Raw genomic sequence first — 24,022 nt, 5'->3', positions numbered from 1 at the left:
TCTGGGAGTCTGATTTGGGCTGATTTCAGATGTGGTGTCAAGGATTGGGCTATCCCAGGGGAGAAGCATGAGAGACATGGGAGGAGGAACCAGGGGAAGGTGAAAACCGTCCACGTGTGGAGACAACAAAAATGTGGATCCTAGTTCTGGAGTGGAGCCAGGCCAGGGCAATGTTCTTGGTGTTGCGCACACTTCTGGAAGGACACTCTAAACAGTCCCCTTGAAGAGCAGGTGTCCTTAATGAAGTAGGTGAGCATCGTTTCTTCTTACAGTTCCCTATTTCCATCAACTGCTGTCCTGAGACATGAAGAGGCCAAAAATCAGCCTGTTGCAGTAGCTGTTTGTCTTACCTGTTTGGGCTGATCTAACAATACCATAGACTGGGAGGCTTATTATAAACATACTTATTTCTTACAGTTCTGGAGGCTGGAAAGTCCAAAATCAAGGTGCAGTGCTGGTAGATTTGGTCTCTGGTGAGGGCCTGCTTCTTGGTTCCTAGACAGCTCTCACATGGCAGAAGGGACACAGGAGCTTTAGAAGGGCACTAGTCCCATTCCAACCACACGGGTAGGATCCTCATGATTAATCACTTCCCAATGGGCCCATCTCCAAATAACCCTTACACTGGGGATTAGGTTTCAACATGAATTTGGCTTTAGGGGGTGGGGGGCACACAACCATTCAGTCTTTAGTACTGCCCTGCAACCAGGTATGTGCCCTGACCTGCAATCGAACCTGCAGCCTTTGGGTTCACAGACCAGCACTCAGCCACACCAGCCAGGGCTGAACGTAGTATTATGCAATAGCTTGTTATTAAGCAACTACTGTATCCGCAAACAGCAATAGTTACTTAACGTGATGAAAATCACTTCGAGAATGTGTTAAAGCAGATTGCTGGGCCCTACCCAGTGTTTCTGATTCAGTAGGTCTAGGGTAAAACCCAAGAATTTACATTTCTAACAAGTTCCTCAGTGATGCTTCTGCTGCTGTCCTGGTTCAGGCACACTTTGGGAACCACTGGCTTACAGAGACCTTGCAAAGTAAATTCTGTGACTTCATGGTGGAATATCTACAGAATTAAACAGGGCATGGGTGCCAGGGATTTTACAGAATCACCGTTGTATCTACATCTAGCATTGTACAGAGACTTAACTACTATAGCTTTTTTTTTTATCCTCACTCAAGGACATGTTTAATGATTTTAGAGAGAGGGGAAGGCAGAGAGAACAAGAGGGAGACATCAGAAATAGCTATCAGTTGCCTCTTGTAAGCACCCTGGACCCAGGGCCAAACCCTCAGTACCCCGGTGGACGCACAACATTTTGGTTTAAGGGACAACACTCCAGCCAACAGAGCCACCCTGCCAGGGCCACCAAAGCTGCTTTTTTCCAACGTTTTATAGTGAACACAAGCCTTAGCCTATAAAATTAGGACTTTGTGCAGAAGAGTGAGGAAGACACAAAACTATGAAGACTGGCCCTCACAATTGTGGGATGCCTTGTGAATTACAGAGCAGTTTCTCTTCCTGTGATTTTTACAGGTGGTGGGGAAACTGTCTTAGAACTGTTGTGGCTATGCACCATCACCAGAGATACGAGTTCGATGGTAGCACCAGCACTCACACCTGACTTCAGGGCTCAGGTTTTCACGCCATCACACTACAGTTGTGTGCAGAGTTAACACAGGCAATGGAATTGTATGAGATGAACCCAGAGGTCCCTGTTTCTGAGAGTATTGGGAGGTGCAACCTTGTAGTCACAAAGTCACTAAAAGACACCAGTTAGGGCAAGTGATACTGCCTTTCTTGGGGGAGTTTATTTATTTATTTATTTTTCCTTGGGGCAGTTTAAAGAGCACTTCCCATGTGTTATCACAGTGGCCACTACCAATGAAGTGCACACACACCCCACTGCTCCTGGCAGGAGAAATCTAGAAGCCCCATGTGGGGTGTCAGGGGTGTGGCTCTCCACTTTTTCATGATCCTGCTTCGAAAGGCTGGAGACACTTCCTCCCCTACTGGGTACCCACCCCATTCCTTGGGGCAGCCCAAGTCAGAGGCGGGAGACTGCGAGTCTATTTATGGGGGGCTTGCAAGACTCTTCCAGGAAGCTTAGGGACCTCTCTGATCACACGACCTGCCCCTTCCGCTTTCAAAATCCCAGAATCTGAGGTGGGAGTGGTCAGGCCAGCTTTAGGGCCAGTTGGTGTCTAGCGAGCGGCTGGACACTCCTATAAACCGCAGTTCGTTCGGGCCCTGGTAGTTGGGTCTAAGCCAGCAAACCTAGAAGCAGCAGGAGGAACAGACGATGGGCCGCTAAGGCCTGCGCCTGCTGTGGCTCAGAGCTGCAGGTAAGTGCCCTCTGGCAGCCAAGGAACTGTCCAGCCAGAGGCACTTTCCTAGGTCGCAACAGACTGGGTACCAATGGCTCTTTCAGGAGCCTCTAACCTTTGCAGCCAGCACTCGGAATGGGTGCGCTTACAAAATGCGGGCCAAGAGGCGCGGTGTGTGCCTGAATCCTAGAACCCTGATCAGGCAGCTAGGGAAGGAGGGACAGGCCCTGGGGTCTCAGCACCGCCTGGGAGCGGGAACACCACGCTAAGTCGAGGAACGGATGGGGAGGCTGCAGGGCCAAACTCAGTGCGACTCCCCTGTCATTCACTGGGAGGGCCTCTGTCCGAGAGAAATTTGCAGATGTATTGTGTTGGTGGGGGCCTGCTTCTCCCCGTACTGGGTGGGCGGGGCCAGGGGAGGGGTCACTGGAGGTGAACACTGGATGGGTGGGGCTGGGGGCGTGGCCACGAGCTGGGTGGGGCTGCTTTGGAGAGGTTCTCTCCTCACCTCCCGTCCCCCAAGAACATGCTGCCTCCTCTCCCAACCCCGTTGCCTCCCTGTCTCCTTTCAGGAGCCATTCTCTGCTTCAGCTCCGAGTCGCAGGCTCCTTTTTTGCCACCCTCGTCCCCGCCCCTCCCAGCCCCCAGGGCCGGGACCTCACGACGGCCCCGCCCAGCCTGCAGGCTCGGAGCCAGCCTCTCCGCTGGTTTCCCCAGGTGAGCTCCAGGCTCCTTCCTCCCTTCTCCACCCACCACCGAGCTGGTGCCCTATTATTTTTTTCCTCCCTCCCTGCTCCCAGACGCCGAGGGGCCTTGGCAGTCGTCCACCTGCAGGGCCAGCGGACGGCGCGAGCCCACACGAAGAGTGAGATGGGGCTTACGCAGGCCGCAACACGGTGGTGACACTGGGGGGCGCCGGGCCAGTACTAGGGCGTGGGGAGCAGGAATGGGAGTGGGTGGTGACCTGGGAGTCTGAGGTTCTATCGTCACGGGAAGGCAGGCCACTTGCGCACCACTTTGCGTCTTAGGGTATTGTGCAGCTGACGTGCGGCCTCGGTGACCATGACTGTCCCTTCTTCCAGCGGAACTTGGGAAAGGTGACAATAGCCGCCATCGAGTTAGGCCACACCCAAAAGTCCGTTCCCGCCCAGCAGAGGACCCAAAATCGACGGCGGAGTCAAGGGGTGGGTGACTTGAGCCTCCTCCTACCCATCTCCATTAAGCCTCCTAAATAAGTGTAGAATGTAATTTTATGGTGTGCAAATCTAGTCTCCCATCTCTTTAAAATAGACTATGGCTTCTAAGTCCCTCAGATAAGAAATTATGGAGCCGCCGCTGTCACCAGCCTCTGGCTCAGGGGAGTGGCCCCAGGACCCACAGTTGTCCGCAAGATCTCAGTTTACTGGGACACGCGGGCCCAAAGGCTCCAAGAACCACTTGTCACCGGCGCGCTGCGCCTTCCCCCTTGGTCGCGGGGAGCCGCTTTACATCCTCGTTGGGCGGCAGGGAGAGGACGCCCGCCCTGGAGTCAGCGGAGCCAGTGGGAAGGGGCTGCTGCAGCGGGCCGAGGACGGGTGAAGGGAGGGAGCGCTCCTCGGTGTTCAGACTTCCGCGCCGCAAGGGGAGTGCGTGCCTGGGGCCCTGCTGGTTCCCACCCGATGCCCGCCAAGGAGCCCGGAGAGCCAGCCGTCTGCCTCGGAGAGTCTCAGGCCGCTGAGGAGCACGCGGCGACAGATGGGACGGAAGGGGTCGCGGCGCTGGGCGGAGGCGCCACCTACAGCTTTTGGGCACATTTCAGCTTCCCGTGGGGAGCTCCCTCCCCAACGCTCAGCGTCAGTGTCCTAACCTTCTCCCGTGAGTGCACACTCACGCGCTCTGCACGCGGGCCTGGGGGACCAAAGTCCCTGGGTCTGGCTGGGAGCCCCTTTTCTTACTCCAGCCCCAGGGGTGGGAGCCGTCGCCCAGCGCCCTCGTCCTCACTCGAAGCCTGGAGGGCACGCCGCTGAACCGCTGCTGGTAGCGGCCAGGGGAGGCTGTCGGGCCCACCTGAGGCGACAGGACCTCAGGCCGCCGAGAAACTGGAGAGCTGCTCCACCACGACAGGTGAGGGCGTGGGGCCACGGGGAGAGGTGGGCGTGCTGCCAGCCATCCTTCGGTTGCTCCGCACGTGGAGTGGAGGGCTGGACCTCCTCTCCGCAGGCGGGCTGCCCACTGCGCCAGGGGGACGGGGCGGAGGGCGGCCAGGGCTGCGCTTGGCTGGGCTGCAACCGGCGGCTTCGGGGGTGGCGGAGGTGCCTGCACTGTGGGCGGAAGCGATGGAGGCTACTGGGGTAGGTGCGCCCTTGGCCAGGGCAGCTGGGCAGCCCCTAGGGTTAAGTGAGGGTAGAGCCTTAGAACAGGCCGAGTTTCTCAGAAGAATGAATGGGCAAGGTGTTGAGCCCGGCTCCAGGCCAGAGCAGAAAGAGTAATAGCTCTTAGATAAAGAGGTGAGAAAAGAGAGGGAAGAAGGAGGGAAGGAAGGGAGGAAGGAAGAGAAATGTTAGGTAAGTTGAACGTCACACTCGCAGACAGCACTTCTTAGATTTGCACTTGAATCCAGGACATTTTTCACCACAGCGGATCCCCTTCTTGTTCCGCAGTAGTCACAGGAACTTAGAGCTGGTCAAATTAGCAAGCTGAGCAGACAGAAAGAAAGGCAGAGATAGTTTAAATCAGTAGATCTCAAAGTGTGGTCCCTGAGCCAGTGGCATCAGCACCACCTAAGAAATTATTAGAAATGCAAACTCTCAGCCCCTCTGCAACCTACTGAATCAGAAACCCTGGGGTCACCCTGGCAGGGTCGCTCAGCTGGTCAGAGCACCGTCCCATAGGCCCAGGTTTCAGGTTCATCCCCAGGTCAGGGCACATTCAAGAATCAACCAATGAATGCATAAATAAGTGGAACCCAGATCGATCACGTGCTCTCTCTCTCTCTCTCTCTCTCTCTCTCTCTCTCCTCTATCTCTAAAGTTAAGAAATAAATTTTAAAATGTTAGAAAGGAAAAAAAAAAAAGAAACTCTAGGGAAGGGTCCCAGAAATCTGTGTTTTAATCAGGCCTCTCGGTGATTCTCACACGTTTGAGTTTGGAAACTGCTGGTGTAGAGAAACAGAGCCTTGGTGTCTGTCTAGGCTGCACTGTTTATAAATAGTTTGCATACGTCGTCTCCCGTTATACACAGCCTCTCCCATTTACAGCTGAGGATGTGGGATCAGAGGAGTCAGGCGGACAAGGAGGTCCCAGCCAGCCTGAGAGGACGGGCCTACAGGCCCCAGCTGATTACTCCCTCCCACCTCTCTCTGGCTCGGGGCCCCCACCTTCGAACTGGCACACCTGTGTTGTGATGCTAGCATAGAGGAGGCCACACGCTGGGAGTGGAGGTTTCTGCTGGGAGACTCCAGCTGCCCCACTGTTCATAAGCCATTACCAGCAGTGAGGCAGCTGTGTGCCCCTTCTTCTTCTATCACTTTCTATTTCCAGGGGGTGATACCTCAGAGACAGACTTGCTCTCAGCTAATGGGGAAGGTGGCGTATCCTTTCTACACACCAGCAGTGAGCTCTACCTGCAGCCTCTGGCAGGTATTAGCCCCTACCCACCACCTTTCGGTCTGGCCTAGTCTTTTCCTCAGTCCCGGAGCCCACTCCCATTTGAGCCAGGAACTCCGCACTGTGAACTACCTGCTTCTTGCACAGCACAGAAATACTTAGGAACTGGGCTGTCTGCATGGGGCATTCTGGGGTGCTTTTCAAGTATCTCCTTACTATGAATTCTCAAATACTTGCAAGTTCAAAGATTCCAGAAAAGGAAGTATGCAGTCCTGACAGAAGCCCCCCCAAGACCTCCCACCCACCCTTACATGCCTGGCTTTGCTCCTTGTTTCAAAGTCCAGGGCTAGAATTATCCACGGGGCTGGCAAAAGTATGTATGTGTCCCCACAGCTCCATCCTCACCCTGCAATATTAGTTCTTTTACTCATCGTCAAGGAGAACCATGGAGAAGTGGAGATCCGACTGCATCTCAATTGTAGTCACGCCTTTTGAAAGGCTGCCCATGGCAGGCAGAGTTCCAGCTGGCCGAATGCATGTTCCCAGGGGGCATGGGGCTAGCGGCGGGTAACATCACCTGCATGTGTATGTTCTGCCTTTGTCGAAGGTCTGGACTCCAGGGGGCTCAGGCTGGGAGGAGCAGGAGGGTATGGCGAACGTTGCCTGCTGTGTGCCAGGCACTGTGTTGGGCATGGGCAGGAGACTGGATATGCACCAGTGCCCGCTCTGCCTTCAGGGAGCATGTGGTCTAGTGGTCTAGTGTGGGAGGGGCACTATCCAGCTATCTATATATCCAGACATAGATAGATATCAAAGTGACAATTGCCATAGGGGGGGTGTTTTAGGGGTTCTCAGACGGGAGAGGTTGTGCTTGTCTAGGATAAGTGGGAAAAGCATCATGGGAAAGTTAACACCTGATCATGGACATGGACAAGTGTGGGGATTGCTAGGGGAGGGGGATATAAGGGCACTAAATGGTAATGGAAAAAAATACAATAAAGATTTTAAAAATAACGGATGAAAAGTTAACATCTGAGCTGAGTCTTCAGACATGGGTAAAAACCTGGAGTAGGGGGACAGAGAGGAGCTTCCCACTGGAGGTGTCTCTCTCTCTCCCTGGATCTGCCCGCACCCCAGGCTCTGATTCTATTGGTGGCTGTGGGAGCGACTTCTACACTGAGCCTCCTTACAGTGTGTGGGGTCTTGATTCCGGGTATGGATCATCCAGCAGATACGGCTGATTCAAGGCTGCCCACCTCTCCACTGAGCTGTGTGGGGTCTCAGGGCCCCATGTGGCTGATTTCAAGAGCCCCATTCCCTGCAGTGCAATGGCGAACTCCTCTGGGGTTCGAAGAGGAGCACCTGGGGAGGCCCTGGGGAAAACATTTGCTTTAACGGGCATCTGAAGAGGTGTCCTAGGCCGGAGGAGGCAGAGCAGCGTGGCTTCTCCCACCTTCAGTGACCCATAGACGTGGCAGGGCCTGCGGAGGACAAGGCTGCCAGGCCCTGTGCTTGAACTGAGCAAGTTTCGAACATCCACCATCGGGACAGCCCCCACTCCCTACTGCTGCCAGATGGGGCTTGGCCCAGCTCAGTCCTGGGGTTCCTGAGATTTCCCCATAATGCCATTCTGCTCAGGTTAGTCTTCTGCCTCCTTTCCAAGAACCTGTGCACTCTGAGTCCCGCCTCCCATCCTGCCCCTTGCTGTGGTGAGTTCTGGATCCCAGAGAGCAGCCCATACGCCTTGTATAGAGATAGAGGCCAGAGCACCTCCGAAAGAGAATAACTTGTCCAGGGTCAGATGTCACTCTCAATTCTTGGATGGTAGGGACCCTAGGATATGATTCCTTTGGAGCAAGGGCCACCTCCACCTCAGGGTGTCTGCCAGGATCTAAGGGGAAGCTTCGTACAGACTCCCACCCCCACCCTGAGCCCATACCTTTCCTCTCTTTTGCCCTGGCTCTGTGCCAGTCAACACTACCTCTGCAGGACTTACACCTGGGGACATGCCATGATGTAGAGAGAGCTCAGACCCTCAGATAGGGCCAGCTGGGCAAAGGAGGGGCTGGGGGGAGGGAGATAAAGGAGACTAGACTCTCCAGGACCCTTCCTCAGGCTCAGCCACCCACTCCCAACCTGTCTTCGTGCAGAGACCTGGGCCAGGGTGCCTTCCCAGAGGTCTGTGAGGGTCTGGTGATCGGCCTTCCTGGGGACCCCCGCCCCCTGTAGGTGGCTATCAAGGTCAGAGCGGGGGGACTTCCAGCTGGGGGTAGGAGATCAGGGTTCCATGGAGGGAGAAACAACTGCTGATGCTGGATTCGACCCACCCTCCCAAAGTGTCTGGGGAGCTCGGGAGCTCTGCGCCTTTGTCCTCCCAGACCCTGCCAGAGCTCTGCTCTCCGCGGGAGGAGCCGACTTCCTCATGCAGGCGCTCTCATCAGGTGCACCTGGGGCCAGAGGCCCCGTGGAAGTAGTGGGAGAGGCCCCCAGAACTGCCTGCAGGAACAGCCTCTCTTCACCCTGGGGCTGAGAGGTATCGAGTCTAGGGACACAGCGGTCCCCTCCAGTTTTGTGGAGCCTAAAGCATGGTCTCTTTCCTTGCAGGTGATGGGGTGTGTGTACCACCTGCCCAGCAAGGTCAGCCATCAAAACATTGGGTGCCCGTGTGGGGCTCAGCCTCCAGGTTGCCCCTCGCCTAATTCTACCAGAGTTGACATCTGGGAGGATGTTCAGAGTTTCCTGAGGCACAGCCGGGCCTACCTGGGGAGACCCTTCTCCCAGGCCCCTCTAAAGACCCTGTGCATGTATGCCACACCTGCACAGACCAATGTACTGCCTGCCCAACCCAGCCCAGCTCTCACCTCTGGCCATGCCAGACCTGCTTCAAGCTGGCCCAGGACACAGCCCAGAGCTGCCACTACCTGGAGGAAAATCCCCTCATCCACAGGTCCAGGTAATCTCGATTCAAGGAACCCCTGGCCCCACCCCGCCCCACCCTCCCAAGAGAGAGCCCTTGCACATAACTTTTATGAAAATAGATTAGAGCCAGAGATTGACTTCTGGCAGTGGTCCCCTCCCCCCACCCCTCCCCCCAACTCTGCAGGGACATCGCGACCAGGAACTGTTTGCTGAGCTGCACTGGGACAGCCTGGTGGTCAAGACTGGGGACTTTGAGGAAGGTTGCTGCTTCAAGGGAGTTTCCCAGCAGCCTCCTGTGACATTTGAATAACTCATCCCTCTCCTCCTCCCTTCAGCTGAGCCACTTTTTTCCACAAGGATCTGCGGGGCTTTGCTGCAGGTCCAGTAGTTGCCCCAGAGGCCTTCCTGGAGGGCACCTTCACATTCAGGACAGACTCCTGGTGATACGCCCTCGCACTCCCCTGCCTCAGATGAGGGAAGAGGAGGCTGTGCCTGATGGGCTTCATTTGGTTCCCCCCATTCATGATGCAGGTCTTTTGGGGTACTGCTCTGGGACCTCTCGCTGGGCGCACCAACCAGGAGGTAGTGGACTTCATAGTCAGAGGGGGACAGATGGACCCTCCCAAGGGCTGTGCAGGGCCTGTGTGGGAATGAAGTGTTGCTCAGGGAGGGGGTGCTTCACAGCCATGATTAAGCACAAAATCCTGCTTCCCCCCAGGGAGCATATCATGACCTGGTGTTGGCAGCAGCAGCCTGAACTCTGCCCCACTTTTGCCAACATCTTGGAGCATCTTCAGCTGCTCTCAAGTGCGCCCCATGACCTGCTGTGATCACCTGGTCCTGGGGGCCAGAAGGAGGCCATAAACAGCACTGGGGCCCTGACCACAGTGGCTCGGTTGGCTGGGCGTCACCCCACAAAGCAAAATCTGCCAGCTCCATCCCCAGTCAGGACACAAGCCTGGGTTGTGTGCTAGGTTCCAGGTCAGGGCAACCAATTGATGTTCCTCTCCCTCTTTCTTCCTCCTTCCCCCTCTAAAAATAAATAAATAAAATCTTAAAAAGACACACACACACAAACCCCACTCCCTCAGCCCCAGTTGCCTTACCATCCTATTATAGGACCTGACGTGCTGACTTCACCTCTGCCAATGGAGCTGGGGCCCACTCTGGAGGGGGAAGGGACTTCCCGACTGGGAAGCAGACCTTTGGAGGGCCTAAGATTCCCCACAAACCCAGGAACTGAGTCTGGAGGGCTTGAAGACCTGGGAGGGAGCCTCTTTGGCTCTTGGCTGCCTTCTGGCCTCAAGCCCCTCAAATCCAGGGGACTCCAACCTCAGAACTTTTGGAATCCTACCTATGTCTGCTGGGCCCCAAGGCTGAGGGTGAGGGCACAGGCACTGATGCTAGCACTGGTTCCTCCCTGCACTCCTCCCTAGGTTTCTAGGTGGCTTGTTATTCCAGTAGCCTCTCCCCTGCCACCCCTGCCCCAGTTTTGCTGCATGCCTGGGCCTGTCTCAGGGCTGGCCTGCAGCACTGGACTTTCCATCCTGGAAACCAGACCCAGGCCTCCTGGGGAAGAGCCCGGCCACTCCCAGACTTTGAACTTTGGGACCAGAACAGAGGCCAACCCTCCTCCCTCAGGTGCGGGTGGTGAGTTGAAATTGCCTTCTGCAGGAAGCCGTGGCTGGATTGCCCTTCCTCTGTGAGCATCTTTCATCCGGGCAGTCTGCAACCCTACAGATGCCTCTAAAAAGTCTTCTCATATAGTCCCGTAATCTGAGTGGACGTAAGGGATGCCTGGGAGTTGAGAAAGAGGGGACCAGAGGAGGGAGGAGATGAGGCCTGAGTTGCCAAAGCTGGTGTCTTTGAGTTTTATTGAGAAGGGGGGTCCATTGTAGTGTGGGAGGTTAGATCAATAGATCTAGTGCCTTCAAAAAAAAATTCATTATCTGGCCTCTCTGGAGAATCACAGAGCCCCTCAGAAGAGCTGGGCTGAGGAAGAAGCCCATTGTCACAGCCTACATCCCCCTCCCCCATAAATTAGTGTCATGGGCTCTGGGACCACTTGGGTTTGTATGGGGAACAGCCTTGGTGCCTACAGTGCATCCGGTAGTGTCTGGCACCTGGCCCTACAGGAACCTGTGAACCACCCCAACCTCTGGGTTTCAGTCTCTCCCCGGCATGCACGGCGGGGACAAAGACGCAGGTCCATCTGCCAGACCAGCGGTCCGTGAGGGGATAGAGGCCTAGCCTCATCTCTCGGCAAGGCTGGCCAGGATGCCAATGAGATTGTCCAGCCCCAGCAAATAGCCATCCTCGCGGTTGCCCTCCTCCCAGGGCCTTCGATGGTCCAGGGTCTGGCCGTCTGGCAGGGGCGTGGTCTTGCCGAAGTCGATGAGCCACACGCCGGCGCGATGGCAGTGGTCATGCACGAAGAGCAGTGAGCTGCCGATCACCTGCAGAGCTCCAGAAGGTCAGGCCACGGCCCTTTCCCCGGCAAAAGCGCCGCCGCGCTTTTCTGGTGCAGCCCTCATGGACCACAGACCGCAAGTTTACGCTCTTACCTCGTGTCTCCTAAAGAACTCCGAGACCTCCAGGGTGTCCCGGATCTGCTGCAGGCGATTCAGATACCTCCTCTGGAGAGGGAGGGTAAGAGAGGAGGGCAAATTAACTAAACACCAACTGAGCTTCTGCTAACTTTGTGGGCCAAGATGCATGCTCGGCTTGGTAAATACCAGCGGAGGAAAACACAGACCCTCAAGCGGCGCGCGGAACAGAAGGGAAGGAACGTGGAACAATTACAACACCACGAGATAAAATGCCATGATGGGGGTCACACAGGCGAGGGCAATAGACAGGTTGGCTCGGGGCACCCCTCGGTTTCAGGCTCCCAATAGCTCAGGGTTCTAGGATCTGGCGCTCACCAGCACTTCCGCATCCCCTTGCACAAACTCCTCAAAGACTCGAGTCACCTGCTCCCGGCTGCGTGTGGTCTTGAAGTCGGTGCTGCAGGATCCGTCTGCTTTCTTAAGGAGGTGGGACAGGAAGCGTCAGGGGCCGTTACCCGACGGCGGGGAGAGGATCGGTTAGAGCAACCTCCCTAGACCTTGGAAGCTAGGGACTGAGAGGCAGCCGCCAAAGGGTACAATGCCGGGAGGTTGGGGGCCAACCTGGAAGTTAGGACACCGCGGGGTGGGGCTGTGCTCGGAGGCGCGAGCGGGGCCCACCTTTATACCCTCGATGCGGAAGCCGAGCGTGGTGCTGGAGCTGATGCCTTCTCGCCACTGCATGTAGCGCGGCTTGGTGACGGCGCGCTGCGCGTGCTCCTCCTCGGTGGGCGCCGCAGGGTCCACAGCCAGCATCTTCTTGTACATATCCTTCCTCAGCTTGGGCCGCTCTCGGGCTTTGGCCAGCTCCTCTTCCAGGTAAGTCCTAAGGAGGCGCAGGCGGCGGCGGGGTGTGAGCGGACTCACGCCGCACCTGGCGGAGCACCGCCCTGCACCCCCGCCGGGTGGTCCCTGCACGGCCTGGCAGGGCACGCGTACCTGATGCCCATCTTGCAGTCAAGTACACAGGGGCCATCGAAGCCGTGGAGCAGGTCCTGCAACTGCAGGTAGCTCTCGCCGTCGCGCTCCACCACGCCGTGGAAGGCGGGCACACAGCCGCGCAGCGAGTCGGCCATCAGCCGCGCTAAGCAGTAACGCTCCTGGTCCGAGCTGCGCTTCAGGATCAGCCCGCTGGTGCCCGCCGCCTTGAAACTCCCTGTAGACGGGGACACTAGTTAGCGCTGCCTAGTCCCTCCGTCCGCGGGGAACACACCCACCCCACCCGCGCCCGCCGTGCTCACCCGTGTGCCCAGCCAGCTGCACCCAGGCATAACGCTTCTTGAAAGGGCTCATGACCGGCAGATTCACCATGGTCCGGATCTTCTGCCAGTGGCTTTTCTGAAAGCAACACGGTCCGGGGCTCCTTGTCCAGCATCTGGGCAGTGCATAAGCCCTCCCTCCTCTGGAACAGGGACTCGGCCCGCCCCGCCCCACCGCAAGCAGCTAGGGCCTGATGATTCATTCATTTGGTCACTCGGAAAAGTTTATTGTGCGCCTGTGTGGTGGGCACTGAGATGCACAAGGTGGTGACAGATATCTAGCTTCTCCATGCGCCCTGGACTTAGCATCAGAAGGCTCAGACGCTGCGTGGGCAGGTTACTAAACTGCTCTGTCGAGGTTTTAGAATTGTTGTGAGCGTGAGAATCACCTGATGGTCACCCTTGTTAAAAATGCAGATTCTTGGGTTTACCACAGGGAAATTCTGAGTAGGTCCGGGGTAGGGCCAAAAATTTGCATTTCTACTGATGCCTCAGGGTATTTTGGGGCCTGAGAGACATGCCTGTGTGGATCAGTTTCTTCATCTGTGAAACGGGGAAATAACAGCTTTCACTGGGTGGTTGTGAGCAGTGAATGAGGCTTGAATGTGACAGGCTCTCTGTCCCCCAACCTCATCTCTTGGAACGAAGCAGAAGCTGGACAAATTGGGATTGTTGATTCATTCACTTTGGGACCACAGGTTCCTCTCATATAGGGAGACAGACAATCACAGAAGCAAACCTTTACAAAGGCCCAGTGAAGGGGGGCCAGGTGCCTGGCAGTGTCTAAAGGAAGACAGACTTGGGATTCCCAAAATTGTCTGCTATCTCTGGATGCCATATCACTCCTCACCAGTTAGCAAGACCCAGAGCACTCTTGGTCCTAATCTGGACCTAGAAACCTGAGCTTTGCAAATGGGATGAAGAGCTGAGGGCCTGTCATCTTAGATCAAACTGGGAGGGAAATGTAGATTTTGGTGTACCTCCTGGCTCATGACCATTTCTTCTGGCCTCCACCCAGTCTGAAAGCCTCTCATATTCTGAACCTTTCCTCTTCCCACCCCAAACCCATCATTCCTATGTCTACAGGTTTGTCGTGCACAGGTCTGCCCACCCAAACCGTGTGTTTGCTGCCTCCTCCCAGTGCTGCCTGCTTTTAGAGGAGTTACACATATGTGCCCCTACAGGGCTAGAACCCAGGAATCCAGCCTCCCTGACCAGAGGGAGTTCTAAGAAGATGAGGGAGAACTGGGGTAGTGGCTTAAGCAGGGTAAGGCTGTGTGCACCATTAAGCCCTTTCCTGCGAGGATGAAATGGGAGGTAATGAGACGGGAGTTAGTGACAGAACACTGGCCGGGGAGTCAAGAGTTGGTTCCAGGCCTGGCTCTGTCACTTTCTAGGCAAGTGAGTCCAAGCAAGAATTTCATCTGCGTAAGCCTGTTTCCTCTGCGAAGGCATAGCTGCTGCCATAACACAAGCCACCGTTTACTGGCCGCCTACTGCACACCAGGCACTTCCCAACCTCCACAGACAGCAGTGCTCCTGCCCTCCTGCCGCAGTCCCTGTATGGTGTGCTGGGGTGTGATCACGTGTCCCATCTCCAGGGATCTAGGGGTGTAGCCAGAAGCAGCCCACTCTTTCAAAACTCCTTTTTTCATTCTTTAAATACATACAAGGCTTGCATTATGCTGCATAAACCCAAGTTTTATTATGAAACTCTCCCACCTCCAAAACTTCAAATAAAATCCTGGGAAGATGTATGTGCCATGTGTGTTCAGCAGCACCACCCTATACCCTGTGCTCCCACTCTCGACTTGAGAGTGGTGATAATGAAGCACACAGGCAGTAAGTGCAGGAGGGGGTGGCATTGTTGCTATTTTACACAAAGAAATCAAAGCGCAGGGGAGTTAGCATGCCCTCACTTCCTGCCTCCAGCCTCCCAGTCCCTGGTATGAGCTATCTACCAGCCCAACCCCCTTCCTATGTTCCCATTGCCCCAGTGGGTTCCAGAGTCCATGCTACCACCCTGATTCCCTTTGGGGGGGTCAAAGGGACCCCCCATGAGACAGAGCTCTGTAGTAGGTGAACCAATATGTAGCCACAAAGTGATGTGTTTTTATCTCTCAGAAACACTGAGATCTGCCTGGGGTCCCATCCCTCTGTTAACTTGACACCTTTGCCTTCATCTGAAGGAATAGATTTAATGGTGAGGTTCAGGCAGCTTGAGGGGCCTACTGGCAGAATGTGGGGAAGAGTGGGACCAGGATAGGGTTAATCAGTGGGTATATCTATTTCTGTAGCCACCCCAGTGGAAGAGGGAATCAGCTTTGGGTCAGCCGAGATGAGGGACTGCATCCTCCTTTCTTCTGGGATCATGTGGGAGTAGCGAGTGGGGGAGTGGGGATGGAAGGTAGAGGGTTGGGTGTGATAGAAGAGGGTTTAGCACCGGCAGTCCTGGACTATAGCCACTTGATTGACGTGTGATAGCACAGCATCAGCTTGTTTCCAAGAACGGTGTAAGATGGGGTCATCACCTGCCCTCCCCACCCCAGTTCTGAGAGGACCGTGTCAGCGGAGAGCAGCAAAGACTAAGGCCAGGCCCAGCCGTGCAGGCTGCGGAGAGCTTTCATACCCATCATGTCAGCTGGGCCATCCCAGCCGCCTCCTGAGGTTGCTCTGACAGGGTTCAGCGACCTGGCCAGTAACGGATGTGGTCAGACGTGGAAGGGGTTGGTGCAAGTGTCATGCAACTCACTGCCACCTTCCCTCTCCAGGAGCCACCTCCTCCAGCGGACACGATGCGTACAAAGAGGCATATCTCCAAAAAGACTCCTGCAGAAACACTCTTTGGGGGGTCGGTGATGATTTGGGCACATGAACAAACAGCAGGGAAGATAATTTTTGAGCAGGTGAGGCTTTTATTGCATGGATATCAGAAAGATTTATTGTGTTACAAAGGGAGATCTACCTGAAAAGAGGGCCAAAGCCCCATTCTCTGGCCTAGGCTACTCCCCACAGAAGTCTGGGAAGCCAATTCACAGCCAGAGGCCAGCAGAACTTCTTGGGGCAAAAAGTCCAGGAGAGCTGACCTGTGTGTCTTTAATGGAGTCACAGGAGGACCCTCTGATAATTCCTCCCCGCTCCGTCCGGACAAGGAACATCTGCCTCCGGACAGGGCCTGGCTAGACCCCAGCCTTGGACTCGCCTGTATCTAAGCCCCATCTGAAGCCCTGAGGACTCCTGCTTCTTCAGTCACACCGGACACTCAGTGTATCTTCTGCCAGAATGGACCCTCTACTCTGCCTTCTGTACTCATCCCCATTCCTCCCCACTCCCACTCCCTCTCTCCAGCCATCCGATCACTGGCTGAAGCGCTCTACCAGCCCCACCCCCTCCCCATGTTCCCATTGCCTATCAAACTAGCACTCCCTGTGGTGGTGTTGGTGGTGAAAGCAATCAGTTTAAATTTATAAAATCATTTGCACTAAGGTATAAGTGACCCACGACTTCACCCTCCCAGGGGCATTTACTTTTTAAAAAGGAAGTCAGTTAACCTAAATTCTGCTCTATAATTAGTGAAAAGTGAAGTATGGGAGTTCTGGGTCCAGGACAGGGTGGCATCCAGGTCTCCTTACCTATCCTGGAGCACTGAGAGAAGAGAACCAAATGAGCAGGAGCCAACACCCTCTCTTCTGCCACAGCAACACCCCAACATTGTTTTAAGAGGCAGGCAAGGCCTAAGAAGAGTCATGCCAGCTGCCCTTGGAGAAAGCCCCTCTCCCCACCCCAGCTTCCACTGCTTGGGTTTCCCTGCCCATGACCTTCCCCTGTACTATAAAGGAAGGGTCCAGGGAGGGAGGCAGGCTGTCCAGCCCCAACTACCCTATGGGAAGCCCAGCTTCAGGCTCTGGGCAGGCTGTTCGAGGCTCCTAGGAGAAGGAAAAGGACGTATGTGCCCAGCAGAGGCAAGGTAGAGCCTTCCCAGGCTTCCTTCTGCTCTGGCTATGCCCGTTGTCTGCCCAGGTCCAAGTGTAAGGGGCTGGCGACCTGGGAGTTCCCAGCGCTGCCACAGTACCCTTCTCCCGGGTGCATCCTTAATGATCGGCCAGCCCATGGGCTCTGCTTCCTGCCTGGGGAAGCCCTAAAGGCAGCCTGGACGGGCGCGCTGTGCTGCTCCCGGACCGGCCGAGAGGCAAAGTCCGCGCCAGGCCCTTCCACGGGGACGCAGGTGGCCTCTGTCAACAGCTTCTGGCTTATCGGCCGCCGCCGTGGCTGTTTGCCTTCGGGGAGGCCCTGGCGGGCTGGGGGTTGGGAAGGTCTGAGAGCCGCAGCCTTGGAGCTGGAAGGGCCTTCAAACAGCCATCTGCTCCAGCTCCTGGCCGTGCCGGGGACAGCGAGGCCCAGGGTGGGAGAGGCCGGCCAAAGGCGCCTAGCGCACAGCTGCGACTGGTCCCTGGAGTGTAGACCCCAGTCGGGCTGCCTACGTAGCACTCAGCCTTGGGTCGCGGGACCTCCTTCGCCCACGGGCTTTAGAGGGAATGGGGGGGAGGATCTGAGGGGGGAGGCTGCCCTCGTGGCGCCCTTCCTCCCGCGCCCGCCTCTCAGCTGTCAGAGATTGGAGCGGGGGAGCCGGGGACTGCTCCGGATTTTCCAAGGAGGCAGGGAGGGAGGAGTCCTCTCACTGCCCCACATTCCACTTCCTTGGAAACCCCTAGGCGGCACCCGCCTCGCTGCATGGGCCAGGGCTGCACTGGGAACGATCGATCGTGGGTCAGGGGCACCCTGACTCCGCGGGAGGAGCGAGGGACGCCCGCACCCTGCACCTGGCGGCGGGGTGTGGCCCTGTTCTGGGAGACTTTTCTCTTTCCTCTCGTGTCACATGCCGCCCTCTGGGCAATGTAGTTAAGTCTCAGGGGGTGACCAAGACGGGTCCACTGCAAGTCGTCTCAGTGTCTCCCCGCCTAGTCCAACCGCAGCGTGCGGTGGAGCCTGGGGTCCGCAGGCCCGGCCGCGCCCGAGGGCTCTCCCTGCAGCCGGGAAGGCCAGGAGCCGCCCGAGCCTGCGGGTCGCCCTTCGTCTCTCCCTTAGCTCCAGGGACACTTGCATAAGGTGGATCTAGAGGAACTCTTTCCTACTGATCGTGAGGAGTTACTGAAAGTATTTGGCCTGCGTTTAAACGAGAGGCCCGGGACGGCTATCCCGCGCGGCACAGCCCTAAGGGGCAGGCACAGGTAACGTCTTCAGGGAACCCTGGCCTGGATTATTCGAGGGTCGAATCAGGCCTCTGGCACCAGAAGCGTAGACTATAGGTTGATCACGCCCTTTCAGCCTCAGTTTACCCTCCCCGACCAAAATTAGGAGCAGTAAAGCGGGGCGGGCGGCGGTCCCCTCCCAGCCAGAGCTCCCAGCCCTGCGCCCCTCCCTCCCCCAGGTCCACGCCTCGTGCGGGCGCGGGGAGCAGACGGCGGCGGTTCCCGAGCAGAGACTAGAGCGCCGCTCCACTCCCACTCAGGAGAGGGAAACCGTGGCAACGGCGGGGGTGGGGCCGCGGCGCGGGAGAGGGGGCGGCAAGATTGGGAGACTCGTTCGCCCCTCTCTCCCCGAGAGTTCTCGGGGCAAGGCCAACCCCGACCAACCCTTAGGCCCCACCTTGCAGCCGGCAGGTCACGATTCCGCGCTCCCCACCCCGCCCGGTCCCCGTGACTTGTCGCAGACTCCTCCTCACTCGCCTTCTTGGACGCCCCTGGGCCCGGGTCGCGACCCTGCTGTGGAACCAGGGTGAAAACTGCCGGGGCGAGAGAGCAGATCCGACTGGCGCCTCCCTCCGACCCCTAAGCCCCCTGGGCAGTGAGAGTCGGACCCTCGGCGGAGGGAACTTGGGAAGGAGTCGGACCTCAGGGAGCTAGGAGCTGGGTCCCCAGAGAGCAGCCCCCGCGCCCGGGACTGGCTCCGCCCTCGCGGCCCCTACCTGACCCACGACTTCGCCGGCTTCCAGCTGCACGTTGCCGCGGCTCCGGCTCTCGCTGTCGCTCAGCAGATCGTCCTCCGAGTCCTCGGGCAGCGACGAGGAGCCAGTAGAGGAGAGGGACGAGGTGGAGAGGCGGCGCGGCTGCTGCAGGTGCGACGAGCCCACGGCCGGGAGCCAGCCGCCCTCTGGCTCCGGCGGCCCGGGACTGGCCGGGGGTACGTCCGGCTCCTCGGCTGTCACTGTCAGCTGCGGGATCACCGGCGCAGGGGAAGCCCGCGGAAGCCCGTTGGGGACCTGTCCCCCACGCCGCTTGGCCCCACGAGCACGGGGTTGCCCTGCGGCGGCGGCGGCAGCGACCGCGGCGCAGCGCGCCTCGAAGAGCAGGCGCAGCTCCCCGACACTCCGGCGCGGGGCCCGCTCCAGCCCGGGGCTGCAGGGCCCCGCGCCTCCCGGCCGCGCCATGCCCGTCGGGCCCCCGGGCAGGGTCATTTCCCGGCCCAAGAGCCGCAGCGGAGCCCACCAGCCCGCGACGCTGTGGGGACTGGAGGCGCTCGGCGCCCCCGGCTCGAGACTGCCCCGAGGCGGAGCCTGAGCCGCCGCCCGCCTGGGCCCCGCCTCGGCCGCGCCCCCCGCCCACGTCTTTCACTTTCAGAGAAAGCGCGGGCCTCCCAGGGCCCTCGCCCGGCGGGGAAGGATCCCAGTTGCTGCTTCTGGTGTTTGGGAAGCCCAGACGTCTGGGACAAAAAAATCAGGGCCTGGCCCTCGCAGCCTCTTTGTGCCCACCCTCGAGGAGATGGGAGGGGCCGCTGCACCTCCGGGTCCTACCGCCTTCCCAGGTTTCGGGCTTCGGGCTGAGAAGGATTCCTCCCGGAGGCTCCAAGGTCCCTGACTCTGCCGGGGAGGAGCTAGTCTTTCTGTTGCTCTCCCACCCAATCCCCAGTATCGCTTTCCGCTTTCCATCCCTTCTGGTCTCCGCGGCTTCGCTTTGCCCTGTGCCCTTTCAGCACGAAGTTCAAGGCCATCGGCTTTCCAAAGGAGCCTTACCCCAGGGCGTGCCCCCAAGTGGGGACACTGTCACGGGAACAGCTGAGACTTCTCCCCTCAAATCCCCCACTTCCCCGCGGGCAGAACAAGGCCGAGGCAGGGCCTTGATGCCTCCAGGTGTCGTGGCGTAGTCCTGGGCAGCATACCTGGCTGCTGGCTGGTGGCGGCTGAACCGTGCTTCCCCTTTTCCTTTTGTAGTTGGCGGCTTGGAGTCTGTTGCGTGGCTGTGAGCAAGTCGTTTCACCTCCTTGTACTGCTGATTCTCCTTCGCAAGGTTGTTGTCCACCTCACAGGATTGCTGTGAGAATAAAACAAAATGAAAGATAGGAAATCTCTAAAACTTAGAATGGTTCTAGCGTGGGTGGTAGAAACAGCCAGGCTCAGGTTCAGCACACTCTCAGGGTGGTGAGGAAAATCGCACCGGGCCCACAGTGTCGGCCTGTGGGGCTGGGAAGAGACTGCGGATGTCGGTGAAGTGTTTCCTGCGCTGCACGGTGCTGGTCAGTAGCCTCACTGTGGTGGCTCTTTGGCCACTTCACATATTAGTGGTCAGGTGAACTGCAAGGCTGCTTTGAGTAGAATTCAGTATTTCACAGCATTTCCCATCTTCCCTCAAATGCCACAAGCGAGGATCCCTTGTCAGGTGCCTGGAGCCTAGGGATTGTGGGGGCCTTGCGGGGAGAGTCCCAGGAGGACTGCCTCTGACGCTGAGGGCCCAGAGAAGGAGCTCTTCTTTCCTTACTTCCCTTAGCGGGGATCCAAGGAGGGCCCTGAGGAGAGAAAAGGAGGCTTCAGAAACAGAACTGAAAACTTCAGCAAAGAATGAAGGAGAAGATCCTGTGGGAAATAGAAGAAAGAATGGGAAGGGAAGGAATGGGGAGGAAATGAAGCAATGGAGCGAGAGAAAGGAGGAAATGCAGGGGTTTGAACCCTGAGTCCTCTGTGGAGAAGCTGGGAAATCACACGGCTACCTCCTGGGAGGCACAGAGGCCTGGAGGAGCCCAGGGGCCTGTGTGAGCGGGGTGCTCTGGAGCTTGAAGGCCCAGAAACACTCATGTCTCCTGCACTCACTACTCTCCCTCCTCCGGAGCGACCCTGGTTTGTGGGGGAGCTGGGAAGGTACTGCCCTCAGAGGGAGACTGGGAACAAACCCACATGGAGAGAGTCAGAAAGGACCTGACCCGTGTGCCTGAATGGGCCATCTGTTGTTGCTCTGGGGAGACTTGAAGTCCTCCCGCGAGAGAGCAGAGCCTGTGTGTGTGTGTGTGTGTGTGTGTGTGTGTGTGTGTTGGGAGGCGGTGGTGGAGGGTGGCAGGAAATGTTTCTTTAGACCAGGTGATAAAGGGCCTCATTCTAATCAGCAACTCCCAGACATGCTCTGTGGGGCTTGGTATCCTGCAAGTGACTTTCTGACTCTAAGACTCCAATATTCTGTGATTCATTCAGTCACTCACAGAGCAAACAAACTTCCGTTGAGCAGCTGTTATGGTCCAGGCACTGTACCAGGTAAGAGGAATACAGGAATGGGTAGCTCCTATGAGGACCCCCTCCTTATTGGGAGTGGTGGTATATTATTTTACATTGTCTTCTGAAGGAAAGAAACCAGAAAGGGACCCAACCAGGAAACAAGCTGCAAGATGCCAAATGGCTGCATTTCCTGTTTTCAAGGGACTGTCAGTGAGACCTTGGTCTTTCAGCTGCATCATGCAAACAGTTCCCCACCTTTGGTCAATCAGATGCCCTTCTCTGCCAAGAGTGTACTAGAGAGGGTGCTGGATGGTTGGCCAGAGCCAGGGCCCAATGGAAACTTGAGGATAAGGAAGAATTGAAGATCTTTCTCTTGAGGAAAGGGAGTAAATGGCTGTCAACCTGACAACCCCAGACCCTTTGCCTCTGGGTTTCTCCTCCCTGTCATGCCATCCATCTGTGGCCCCATCATTGATAGGCTTCGTGGGAACATTCTAGAATTAGGTCTAGAATAGCTTAGCAGGGCTAGAGATCTAACCGCCTTCACTGACCTTCCACCATCTGCATTACTCCCGCATGAAACGAACAGGTGCCACCACGCCTGCGTGTGCATAGTAAGATCATTTCTCTCCTGACACATTCCATAAACAAGGTTTCCCATCCTTTTCCAGGAGCCTGTGTTCCTGTGGTCTCCTCCCTCCTGTCTCTTTTCAGAACTCAGAACTTGCAGGATCTCTCCTAGTGGCCAAGTGGAGAGAGCATCTGGGGTCAGTGATGTGGTGTCGGTCGAGGCAGCTGCTCTGCGCCCCGAGTGCAGTCGCCTTTGCCGCTCAGGCTCCCCGACCTTGTAACCGCGGGGCGTGGGCACAGCCCCTAATTCCATTTGTGATGTTTCTGTCTGCCAGAGTGACCCCCATCCGAGGTGCGCAGTGACTGAGTCCACAGAGGGTCCAGTCCACTGCGGGGCTGCCCCGAGCCAGCTGCGCGACAGAAAAGCTGAGGCCTCTGCTACCAACGCTGGGATGTCACCGGCACTCGCGCCCAGTCCGGGTCGACGCCCAGAGACGCGAGCGCGCCCGTGTGGGCAGCGGCTGTTGGACCCCGGGGGGAACAGAAGCGGAGGTCCGTCGGGGCTGCGGCACACCAGCCCGGGTAGCCGGCCGCTTACATCTGCCGCAGCCGCGTTTCTCGCGGCCTGGGGTCAAAGACTAAAGACGCGAAGCCTGGCCTCCAACTGCGGATAGTGCAAGCGCCACCAGGTCTCATTCTCGCGTGCGCTGCGGTCTGGGGGCCGGATGGGAGGAAGAGGTGCGGCCAGATGCCTCAGAACGTGGCGCCTGCTGCTGGACGTCCACCTGCGCTCCCCTCACCGCCCCCCCGCCCCCGCGCTCCACCACGTTTATTGGGCGTTAACTAAGTGCCAGGCAGCGCTGGATGCTGGGGCTTACGGAGATTCATGCTGCGATAAAAGTAGCTTCCAGGCTGGGGGCAGAGACTCAAATAAGAGTACAGCGTGGTAAGCTACGTGCTAGGGAAAACCAGCGGGAGGTGCTTCCAAACCGGAGCCAGAGGGGGAGCTCAGGGAAGGCTTCCTGGAGGAGATGACCTTTTGGCTGAGCGCTGAAGAGTGAGGAGGATTTCTCCAGGGAAAATCAACGGAGATAGACCAGTGCATTCCAGGCGGGGTGAATGTGCGTGTGCCCCCAAGATGAGGTATCCGCCCACGATCAGCAAAGCAGGGCCAGACAACTGTAAGAGGACACATTTTTAAGAATTTGGTATTGGAGCATTTAAGATCTTGCTTCTAGCAGTTGTAATCAGTTTTAGCTCAAATAAACTTTTCTATAAAAATTTTTTAAGTGTAAGAATTTGGTATTTTGAAGGAGGTATTTAAGTAGTCATCATGGGAAGGATCAGAACTTTGTTGGACGTATTTACACTTATTTCCCAGCTTTGTGCCGTTTTAATGTTTTAATTACTCTTGGTGGTGGGGACGGGGTTGGGCCTCAATCCTTCTGGGCCTGCTGGGGCTGCAGCGAAGTGGCAGTCTTCTGGAGCCACTGAAGGAGAGAACGGGACAACGCTTTAAGCCCCGCCGTCTGGCCACCAGTGAAGAGGGTGTGTGTTGAGGGCAGCTCTGCTTCTCTGGACTGTTCCCCAGACCAGCTGAAGCGACCGCCGCCCACTGTTCAGAACTTCAACCCGAAGGAGTAATTTCTCGCCTCCCTTCTCCACGCCGGAGTGAGGGCTGCCAGGAGTCTCAGGCCCTTGCGCACCAGCTTCTGGTCTTGGCCTCTGCCCAGCCCCCGCGCTGGGGTTGTTCTGTGGCTTCAGTTCCCTCCTTCGCCCCGCAGTTCCCTCCTTCCATACCGAGGCCTCCGCTGAGGCCCAGTAGCCTCTGCTCTCACTACCAACAGTATTTATTGAACCCTTATTGGGGAAAGGACCATTTAATCTTTAACACGATTCTGACAGGTCTTATATAAAGATAGGAACACTTGTGGCCTAGAGGAGTTAAAGGTAGTAAGTGGCAGACCTGTGATATGAACCCTGCACTCAGGTGCCTTATGTATGCCTTATGGCTCTCCCTTGGGCCCACAGCTCTGGTTGGAAGCCCCAGATGTGCCTTTGCAGTGGCTAAGCCCCTCTGCAGGACCAAGAAACTCCACCTCCAGGTTCTGCTCAGCCTGACTGGGGCTGGCCTGCAGAACTTTGCAGAGAAGGCAGGATGCTGCTCAGGAAGTCATTCATGCAAAGAAGCCGAGCTGCTGTGGGTCAGGGGCATCCCTTCTCCAGGGAGTTGCTGGACACTGCCACTCAGGATTACCCAAGGAAAGCCAAACTCTG

The 24,022-nt window shown here is 57.0% G+C and overlaps 2 protein-coding genes across 2 annotated transcripts; one reads left to right on the top strand and one right to left on the bottom strand.

Moving 5' to 3' along the window:
• The first annotated feature begins 7,755 nt into the window (after nt 1-7,755).
• LTK (leukocyte receptor tyrosine kinase) lies at nt 7,756-9,732 on the top strand. Its single transcript, XM_053928965.1, is given in 13 exon segments — nt 7,756-7,821; nt 8,031-8,156; nt 8,294-8,324; nt 8,327-8,356; nt 8,549-8,635; nt 8,638-8,696; nt 8,770-8,802; nt 8,804-8,862; nt 9,019-9,111; nt 9,170-9,274; nt 9,366-9,385; nt 9,388-9,478; nt 9,553-9,732. Coding segments are annotated over 13 exon segments (912 nt in total). The 3' UTR covers nt 9,665-9,732.
• A 962-nt stretch (nt 9,733-10,694) lies between these two features.
• On the bottom strand, nt 10,695-21,743 carry ITPKA (inositol-trisphosphate 3-kinase A). Its single transcript, XM_053929015.2, has 7 exons — nt 18,665-21,743; nt 12,682-12,778; nt 12,380-12,596; nt 12,062-12,266; nt 11,759-11,860; nt 11,399-11,470; nt 10,695-11,290 (listed from the first exon to the last, which is right to left on the bottom strand). Exons 1-7 carry the CDS (start codon nt 19,151-19,153, stop codon nt 11,087-11,089), a joined length of 1,386 nt encoding a protein of 461 aa, XP_053784990.1. The 5' UTR covers nt 19,154-21,743; the 3' UTR covers nt 10,695-11,086.
• Nucleotides 21,744-24,022: the final 2,279 nt, after the last annotated feature.

Source organism: Desmodus rotundus, chromosome 7 (genome assembly GCF_022682495.2).
Source record: "Desmodus rotundus isolate HL8 chromosome 7, HLdesRot8A.1, whole genome shotgun sequence".
NCBI classification, from domain to species: domain Eukaryota; kingdom Metazoa; phylum Chordata; class Mammalia; order Chiroptera; family Phyllostomidae; genus Desmodus; species Desmodus rotundus.
This window is presented reverse-complemented; position numbering and strand designations above follow the sequence as displayed.